The sequence below is a fragment of the Capra hircus genome, chromosome 1, assembly GCF_001704415.2.
Source record: "Capra hircus breed San Clemente chromosome 1, ASM170441v1, whole genome shotgun sequence".
NCBI classification, from domain to species: domain Eukaryota; kingdom Metazoa; phylum Chordata; class Mammalia; order Artiodactyla; family Bovidae; genus Capra; species Capra hircus.
In genome coordinates this window covers 138,982,117-138,992,277 of record NC_030808.1, presented here as the reverse complement: position 1 = coordinate 138,992,277, position 10,161 = coordinate 138,982,117, and the positions used below count along the sequence as shown (strand labels likewise).

Sequence of the window (10,161 nt, the reverse complement as noted above, 5' to 3'; positions counted from 1 at the left end):
CCTGCTGTTCTTCTTTAGGGCTCAGAACAGGGTCTTGGCTAGGCATAGTGAATGAATCCGCAGCCTAGCACAGCCTGAAGGAAATTTTCCGGATCCTCGTCCGCTGCCCCAGGCTCAAACCCTACTACTGCCTTCCAAGAGTATCATAAGTACGCAGGGCTTCCCCCTCCCCCAGGCGTCGTCTAAGGGAGTGGGCCGCTGCGTTTCTATGCCCCGCTTCCTCCCATCCCGCTTCCTATCCGGCTAAGTCATCGCCGGCCTGGACTGCCTTCCCCAACTAGCCAGGTCGACATCCTCTGCCATGTAGTGCGTTTTCTTTCACCCTTCTGGGTTTCCGCAGGACTGCGGCGGGGGTCTCACGATTCTATCTTCTTCCTACTGCACTCAGCAACGAGGACTCTCCGTAACGTTTGCAGTACCCTCCGAACCGCAGAGGGTTAGTGTCCGAGGCCGCCCCCCTTCCCCGCCCCCGGCTCTCCCATCCTATGACTTCCCCGCATTCCTCCTCCCGTCTCCAGGCAAAGCTTCTCGGGCCAGCGTTCTACTCTTTGCAGCTGGCACAATTTTCAGTTTTAAGGGTTTCGCGTCCTCAAAGCCAGCGTTCTTTCGTGGGGGGCAAACGCACTGGCCCCCGTTGACTGTGATGTTCTTCTGACAGCCCGAAGCCGGAGACTCCGCCGCGCCTCCTGGGCCCCTGCGGCCCCGCGTCAGTTCTGGCTGGAAAAGCGGGAACCTGTCCCCACCCCCACCCTAGCCCCCGGCGCTGCCCCCGCCCGACCTCCGCCCCCGGCGCCAGCCCAGCCGCGCAGCCCGGCCGCCGCCTCACAATGGCCGGCCGCCGCTTCACCGCGCGCAGGGATCCCAGCCACGCGCGCTCCCCTCCCCCACCCGCCGCCTCCCCGGGGCCCGACTCCTGGCGCATACAGCCTCCTCTCTGCATCCCCTGAGGCAGAGAAGAAGGCAGGCTCACTCTTCCGGGCGGGGCCCAAACGTCGTTCGTCCCATGTCGCAGGCGGCTCCCACAGGGGAACTACTTTTTCTCCCGCGGGGGCACTACTTCGCGGAGGCGTCAGCACTGGCGGCGCGCACGGCATGGCGGCGGAGGCGCGCCTGAGGTAGAGGGACGCCGGCCCGGTCAGGCCTCGGCGCGGCCTACACGCTTTGCTCGCCCGCTCCCGCCCCAGCTCCCGCCCGGCCATGGCGGAGCCCTCGCCCGCCCGACGCCCGGTGCCTCTCATCGAGTCGGGTAAGACGCGCAGCGCCCGCGCCCTCTCCCGGCGCCCCCGCCCGGGCCCCGGCCCCCTCTCCTCCGCCGCGGTCTCCCCGTCTCCTGACTGGTCTCCCCGTTTCTCCGCAGAGCTGTACTTCCTCATCGCCCGGTACCTATCGGCCGGCCCATGTCGGAGAGCCGCCCAGGTGAGTGCGGGCCCGCGGGCGGTGGCCGCGCTCCGGGAGCCCCGGCCCCGCCGCCGCCCGGGGTCGCGGGAGGAGGGCGTCGGGTGGACCGGGGTGCGGCCCCCGCCCTCCTAACTGCGCGTCTGTCTCTTCGGCTGCAGGTGTTGGTGCAGGAGCTGGAGCAGTATCAGGTCTGTGCTTGGCGGCTTTCTCCGCGTCCCCCGCCGGCCCTGCCCGGGGGCCGCTCGCCCGGCTCCCCGGCTCCCCCGCCCCTGCCCCGCCGCCCCCCGCCCCCACACCCCTCCTGCCCTGCGCGGTGGTCAGTCGTGTGCGTCTCGGGTCTTTGCAGTTGCTGCCGAAGAGGTTGGACTGGGAGGGCAACGAGCACAACAGGAGCTACGAGGAATTGGTGAGACTTTTGACATTTCCATCCCGATGTTTCCCAGCGCCCGCCCCCCCTCCCCGCCCCCTTTTCGGGGCTCCCGCTGGAGGGACGAAGTGACAGAGCGGCGCTCGGAGGGGGCGGGCAGGCGGCCGGGGAGCCACGGGGACGGCGGTACTTCCCCCCGTAGGTTTTGTTTTGTTTTGGGGTGGCTGGTTGGTTTGGGCAGGAAACGGCCCCGGGGGCGGCGGGGGTAGGTGGGGGCGACCCTGTTACGCGGTTTGTGGCCGGGTGGGTCCCCAGGTGCGGTGAGTCTGGTGAGAGCCGGGGGCGCGCCACCCAGTCAGCGAGCTGCTCTCATCTGTGTTTCTTCGGATCCGGACTTGTAACTCGACCTCTGATTGGTCTTCCTCCATTTGCCCCTCCCAGATCCTCCAACCACTTGTTCCTAGGAATAGAAGCGTCTCAAAGGTGGAGAGAGGTTCCTCTCTCGGAACATTTTTCTTTCTTTTTCCCTCAGCAGAGTAATAAAAATCTTGCTGCTGTGAGACTCTGCCACTCCTCCAGTACTTTGCCTCTCTAAATTGTGCTACACTTGTTGAGTGCCTCAGGAAACTTATTTTTATGAATTTTTAATATTGCTCTTTGCTGTATATAACTGAATGTAGGCCCTAACGATGCAGTTTCTCTTGCTGGAGCACCAGTAACATGGATTACAGTTCTCTTTTCATTGTACTTTGTCATCTTTTTTAGTTGCTCTCACAGTATATGATTTGGTTTGAGCCACTTTTTAGTCCTTAATGAAATTAAATATTTCTCAGGAGAATTTTTTTCTGACTTGTGTTAGGACAAAGGATTTTCTTTAGTTGCATATTCAGCGTCTTGTACGTGCAAAACAGCTGAGAGAAAAAGAGCTGAGTGATCTTTTACCGCAGTTCTAACAACTGCAAGTAGAAGTAGGTGTTAATATAGAATAACATCACCATTCTTAAATTATATAAAAGAACAGAAATAGAAGGATTTGTTATCTATATATGAAAAGTTTTTTTTTAAACCTTTGTTGAAGTATAGTTAATTTACAACATAATTTACAGTGTTGTGATAATTTCTGCTGTACAGCAAAGTGATTGTTACACATATGTACATTTTCATATTCTTTTCCATTACTGTTTGTCACAGGATATTAATTATAGTTCCCTGTGCTGTACAGAAGTACCTTGTTGTTTATCCATCTTAGATAAAACAGTTTGCGTCTGTGAATCCCAAATTCCCGGTCTGTCCTTCCTTTACTTCCACCTCCTCTTTGGCAACCACAAGTCTGTTCTCCGTGTTTGTGAGTCTTTATGCTTGATAGATACTGAACAGTTAAGTGTTGATACTTAAAGCTGGGTGAATGTAACAAAAGATTCTATTTTAATAGCCAGTTTTAATGTTTCCCTTCCTAGAGTTTTTTGAAGCAAATTCTTAAAGTGTTTTCAAGAAAGGGAGTTGTAAAATTCTTCATCATGGCAGAGTTTTTAATGTTTTCTTGAGTTTGACATCTTGAACCTTAAGGGAATATTTAAAGGATGTTTTACTCCTGTTACTAGGTGCAAACAGTGTGTCTGTGAAGCAGAAAAACATAATTTTTGAAAAATTTTTTTTGTTGAATTGCAATGTTAATTACTGCTGTACAGTAGAGTGACTCGGTTACACACATATATACATTCCTTTTCGTATTCTTTTCCATTATGGCTTCTTGCAGAATATAGATAGTTCCCTGTGCTATACAGTAGGACCTTGTTTATCCATTCTGTATGTACCAGTTTGCATCTGCTAACCCCAAACTTCCAATCTAACCCGCTCCCATCGCCTCTCCCCAGCAAAGCATTATTGATAAGACGTGCAGCTATGTTACTGAGGATAAAGTTGTTTACATTTTGAAATAAGCATGATGCTATAACTACTGGGAAAGTTACATTAAAAATAAATTGATATATTTTTTGGCTTTTCCTGTTAGTACTGCTTAAAACTTAAAATTCTGCTTTCAGGACTTCCTGGTGGTCCAGTGGTTAAAACTCTGTGCTTCAACTGAGATCCTTCATATGCTGCACAGTGTGGCAAAAAAAATGAAAATAAAATTCTACTTTAAAGTATTTAGAATCTTGCTCTGTGATGTATCCCTGTGATGTGGCTCTGACATATGTTTTCTCATTGCCTGGATGATTTGTCTGATGAGGATCTTCTGTCTCCTTTACCTTCCTCCTGCCTCCTTTCCCAGCACTAAGTGGTAGACAGTGAGCTTTCTGTGTAGAGAATTAATTCTTTTGTAAGGGGTGTGTGAGTAGCTTCTAGTTCTCCAAACTCTTTTTCTCTTTAAAAAAATATATTTTTAAGTATTCCAGGTGGCACTAGTGGTGAAGAACACTCCTGCCAATGCGGGTTTGAACCCTGGGTCAGGAAGATCCCCTGGAGGAGGGCATGGCAACCCGCTCCAGTATTCTTGCCTGGAGAATCCCAGACAGAGGAGCCTGGCAGGCCACGGTCCTTATGGTTCAAAAAGAGTCAGACATGACTGAAGCGACTTAGCAGGAACACATTCAGATATACACAAATGATAACAGTGTAACGAGTGTCCATGTTATAAATTCATTACCAGTTTGCTATATTTTTCAATATTTGCCTTGAATTGGGCTTCAGACAAGGTTCATGCATCACACTGAAATGATCTTAAATCTTTCTATCTTGCATAGTTTTTTTTTCCCCCTGTGCTGTAGATCTACTGAAGATACTTGAGTTATTCTGTAGAATATTTCACATTTTGGTTTTATCTGATTCCTTATAATGTTGTTTATTCCTTTTTCTCAGTAGTTCTGATTCTTGGATCACAACCATCTGGAAAGCTTTATAAAATCTGCCCAGGCCGTGCCCCAGACCACTTAAATCAGAATCTTTGTGGTGGGACTGACTGAACATCACTATTATTTTAAAGCCTTTCAAGTGACTCCAGTATCACTGTCTGCACAGCTGCAGTTTATCTTAGACTTATGACTGTGCTGCTAGTCCAGCTTGTGCTTTGGAAGCAAGACTATTTTTGGTATTTTCTTAGGAAGATTGGAACTAGTTATCTCTCAATACCAACTCTGCATTAGCAGTTGAGCCTGTGAATTTTCATGTAATTTTTATGAGTTATAGGTGGTAAAGAAAGGGGAAGAATGAAATAGAAGTATAGAATTGGGCATGAGAAAGGTTTGTAAAGGAGGGGTGTATTTGAAAAGGGGAGAGAGATTTGGTATGCTTTGTAATTGAGTGACATGATAGATCAATTTTTGTAGGCCAGTCTCTTCCTTAAGCAGGGGGAGAAAAAAATCAAGATTATTAAATTGTAGACTATCATTAGGGGGTTTATTGTCATTAACTTTTTTTTATTTGTTTGGTCATGTTTGAGTAGACCTTTTGTGTAAGGAGAACACTTCAGAATTATTTGTATTGAAATCAGTGTTTGGTTTATTAGAATTGTAAGTAGTCATTTTTCTTCAACTTTTAAGTTCATTTACATATTTTATAACTCTAGTAATATGTAGAAACCAGTATATTTATTTTTACATTTTGAATAGTGTTTGATTTGTCATGAAAATTTAATCTTAAAATATTTCACACCACTTAAAAGATATTAACACCACTTAATTAAATTTCCTTAGGGGTTTCCACTCTATATTTACAATGATGGTTTTAATCTGTAGAAGCCTCTATATGGCACATTTAGATCTAAGCATAATCTTTCTAATAATTTAAGTGTTGTAAATATATTTTAAATTTATCATAATAGATTATTTTTTATTCTTTCAGTAAGTACAACATTTGTTAGTATATCAGAATAACTGACTTGTACAAATATATCTCTGCTTCTTTTCTTCACTTCTACTTATTTGTCAACATTCCTCAGTTTACGAATTCACTCTTCAAATCAAGGGGAGAGTGGTATAACCATCTTGAACTTCTTACTGGATTGAGGACTCAGGTTATGTTAGAAAATTCTAACCCAAGATGTGAAATTCAGGTGCACCGCCAGATAGACTCTATTGGAGTCTAAAGTTGAAACTTTTTTCTTTTTTTTAATAGCAAGGCTATTTACTCATTTGAAACAAAACTCCCAGGACTTCCCTGGCAGTGGTTAAGACTGTGCTTCCACTGCAGGGGTCATGGGTTCCATCCCTGGTCAGGGAACTGAGATCCTGTATGCTGTGCCAAACAGCCAAAAAATGAATAACTAAAATGATATAACTGTGTATTCCAAATCTGTATTGCAAGTAGTCACATTACCATTTTTTTTGCTCATTGTGGATTCTAAAGACCCTTTATCCTGAGTGCAGCCTTTTTTCCCCCTCTCCATATAGATTCTGCATTTTCTTTGCACTTGACTGTAGAGATCTGTCCTTCTGTAGGCATTTCATTGATACCACTTGGGAACACTTAATGATCATAACAGTGTGATAAGCTGCAGTCTAGCAATAGGACAGTGTTAAGTTAGAAATTTGGGCTGTAATCCTGCTTTTCTGGTTGCTTACTACATTTTCTTGTTCATTTGCTAAGCTGTGTCTGACTCTTTGCGACCCCATGAACTGCAACATGCCAGGCTTCCCTGTCCTCCAGTGTCTCCTGGAGTTCGCTCAAGTTCTTGTCCACTGAGTGAGTGATGCTATCCAACCATTTCACCCTCTGTTGTCTGCTTTTTTCCTGCCCTCAATCTTTGCCAGCATCATGATCTTTTCCGATGAGTAGGCTCTTTGCATTAGGTGGCCAAGGTATTGGAGCTTCAGCACCAAGTCCTTCCAATGAATGTTCAGTGTTGATTTCCTTTAGGATTGACTGGCTTGATCTCCTTGCAGTCCAAGGACTCTCAAGAGTCTTCTTCAGCACCACAGTTTGAAAGCATTAATTCTTCAGTGCTCAGCTTTCTTTATGGTCCAACTCTCACATCCATACATGACTATTGGAAAAACCATAGCTTTGATACATGTAATCTTAGGCGAATTATTTAATCTCTACCTCAGTTCTTTGATCTGTATAACAATAAAAAGTGTTGTAAAAATACTGAAAAAAATGATTTTGCTGTGCTGGGCACACAGTAGTAATCAGTAGTATTTATGAGTGATAACACTAATGGGACATTTAAGTCATAATGTGTAGACTTCCCCTTTGCCTAATTTATATTTGTAGTGTTTTGTGAAATAACAAAATACAGTCTGTGAGCACTAATACGTGGGCTTATGATACTTGGTTTTTACCCTTATGAATGACCACAAAGTAGAATGGAGAATGACAGTCTCTCTATCTTGGTGCCAAATTATGGTAGTGGTGCTGCTGTCTGAGCCACTTAGCCTTGGCTGTGCTACTTTTTTCTTTGGTCTCCACAACTTATTTTAATATTTCTTTAAATGAAAGTTTGTTGACAATGATTTTGGTTTTCCTTTTTGGTTTGAAAACTTGTTTTGATTTTATTAAATGCATTTTTTTTAAGCTGTGAAATTCTGGTTGCTTAGTTCTGTTTTTTTTTTTTTTTTTTCTTTCAGCACATTAGTATTGAAAAGCCAGCAGTCTTACTGTTTCTTCTTTTAAGATGTGTATGTTTTTAATTAATTTGGCTGTGTTGAGTCTTAGTTGTGACACCTGGGCTTAGTTGCTTTGAGGCATTTGAACTGGTGTCCCCTGCATTATAAGGTGAATTCTTAACCACTGGACCACCAGGGAAGTCCCAATATAATGTTTTTCCCTATGGTTGCTTTTCAAGATTTTCATTTTGTTTTTAATTTTCAGAAGGTTTATGTGATATACCGTAGTCATTATCACTGTATAACAAATTGTCTGAAACTTAGTGAATTAAAGCAGCACAAATTTAATGATTTATTTATCTATTTATTTATTTCTATTTGGTCATGCCACACAGAATGTGGAATCTTATTTGCCCGACCAGGGAAGGAACCCATGCCCCCTCCATTGGAAGCACTAAGTCTTAACCACTGGATCTAGGTGCAGTGAGAGGGCTTCTCATTGCAGGGGCTTCTCTTCTTATGGAGCACCAGCTCTAGCACGTGTGGCCTCAGAAGTTGCATCTTCTGGGCTCCAGAGCTCAGGCTCAGTGGGTGAGTGAGTGAAGTCGCTCAGTCATGTCTGACTCTTTGCGACCTCATGGACTGTAGCCTACCAGGCTCCTCTGTCCATGGGATTTTCCAGGTGAGAGTACTGGAGTGGGTTGCCATTTCCTTCTCCAGGGGATCTTCCCAACCCAGGACTCGAACCCAGGTCTTTTGCATTGGCAGGCAGATTCTTTACCGACTGAGCTATGAGGGAAGCACAGCCACCAGGGAATTCCCACAGATTTACTGTCTCAAAGTTTGTCAGAAGTCCAGGCACAACTGAGCTGAATCCTCTGTCTCCATCTCTCAAGGTTGCACTCAAAGTGTTGGCCAGAGCTGGTGTTTCCACTGAAAGCTTGACTGTGGAAGGAGCTGCTTCCACATTCACATGATTTTTGGCTGGGTTCAGTTCCTGGAGTGGACTGTTGGGCTGAGAGCCTTGACTCGATTCCTGGTTGGCTCTTGGCTGCCCTCAGCTCCATACTAACTTAATCTCTCCAACCTAGCAATTTACATTGTCGGAAGATGAAAGCTGACAAGGTGGTAGCCTGCAGACAGAAGTCACACTCTTTTGGAAGCTAGTAATCGGACACGACTGAGCGACTGAACTCAACTGAATGGATATGTTACCCAGTGTTAGTACTCTGTTGGTTAGAAATAAGCTACTCATGGGGAGGGAACTCACAAGTCTGTGAGTACCAGAAGGTGGAGATATTGGAGTCCATGTCAGAAACTGCCTACCACATGTGCCTAGGTGGATTTTTTTTTTTGTCACTTTAAGGTTCTCTGAGCTTCTTAAACCTGTAGGATATCAAGTAGTTCAATGAATAGCTTAAAAGTCCCATGTAGAAAGGATGGAAGCATGGGGCAGAGTAAGTATTTTGAGGAGATAATGGCTGAATATTTTCCAACATCTTGGCCAGCTCCAGGTCTGCTGCTGTTGGCCACTCCTCCTCTTGACCCTGGGTCTCATGTTTTTTTGTGTTTTTCATCATCTTTTGAAGTATATTGGGCCTTTTTACATTAAAAGAGTAGTTTAGTCAGTGTCCGTAAATAAGGTACTTGGACTTTCCTGGTGGTCCAGTGGTTAAGAGTCTGTGTTTCCATTGCGTAGGGCAAGAGTTTGATCCCTGACTGGGGAACTAAGATCCCACATGCTTTCAGATGTGGTTAAAAAAAAAAAAAAGATGTGCCTCTCACCCCCCCCCCCCGCCCCCCGCCCCCGCACCTCCCCATCCCCTCACCCCAAACTATTAGTGTGGGGTTGGGTCAGTCTAATTTGATCATCTCTGACTTGTGTGACTTTAATTGCATTCATTTAATAACTGGCTTACGTGTTTTGAGGGTGGGATTAAGACTTTCTTTTTCAGCCGATTTTGAAATTTGGGCCCTAGTGAGATTCTTGGGAGGTCATACTTTATGGCCCAGTTGCCAGCTTTCCATACTTCATAAGATCGTGTACTGTTTTATAGTCCAGCTGCCTGCTTGTTGTTTGATGAAGAGTTCTCTTTGCTCTCTAGTTCAGCCATTGGCTTTCTACCTTGAACTATCCCTACCCTTAGGAGGTTTCTCTCCCACCTGCTCTGCATCCAGTTTTTGGTCCTGTGTAGTTGGTGAAGGCCTATGGAAGGGAATGGGAGTGGGTGCCACTTACTCTGAGGAAGCTCCTTAGCATTCTCATCACTTGTGCGAGTCTGCAGGCAGCTGTTTAAAGGTTTGGCAGATTTTTTCTTTTTCTTGTCTGTGTCAGTTCTTCCTGCCTGTATGCTAGGGATGAAAACAGCTGAAGTCTTGTTTTCTGTTCACAGAAGGGCTTATCGGTTTCTGGGGTTTAGTTAACTTAGATTTGTTTCCTTAGCTCTGTGAAGGGGAGATATTGATAAAAGTTATTTTAAAGATAATCCAACTTGTTCTCGCTTAAAAAAATTATTTTTGGTTGCACTGGGTCTTCGTTGCTGAATAAGGGCTTTAGTGTGGTGGTTGGGCTTCTCATTGAGGTGGCTTCTCTTGTTGCAGGACATGAGTTCTAGGCACGCAGGCTCAGTACTTGTCGCACACAGGCTTCATTGTTTGGAAGCATGTGGAATATTCCCAGACCAGGGATCAAACCCATGTCCCCTGCATTGGTAGACGGATTCTTAGCCTCTGGACCACCAGGAAAGTCCCAGCTTGTTCTCATTTTTAAGGTGAGAATTAGTTGGGAGGTGTAGTAAGCTAGTGTATACAAAGTTTTTACAACAGTGTCAGATAATAATCACTATGTAAGTA

The 10,161-nt window shown here is 45.4% G+C and overlaps 1 protein-coding gene across 1 annotated transcript in view; it reads left to right on the top strand.

The window, feature by feature from the left end:
• BRWD1 (bromodomain and WD repeat domain containing 1) overlaps positions 942 to 10,161 on the top strand; it is a 123,910-nt gene continuing 114,690 nt past the window's right edge. The window contains exons 1-4 of the mRNA XM_018051507.1: positions 942 to 1,246; positions 1,358 to 1,416; positions 1,557 to 1,586; positions 1,745 to 1,804. Coding sequence (XP_017906996.1) covers positions 1,198 to 1,246; positions 1,358 to 1,416; positions 1,557 to 1,586; positions 1,745 to 1,804 — 198 coding nt within the window. The 5' untranslated portion in view covers positions 942 to 1,197. The remainder of the gene's footprint in view (positions 1,247 to 1,357; positions 1,417 to 1,556; positions 1,587 to 1,744; positions 1,805 to 10,161) is intronic.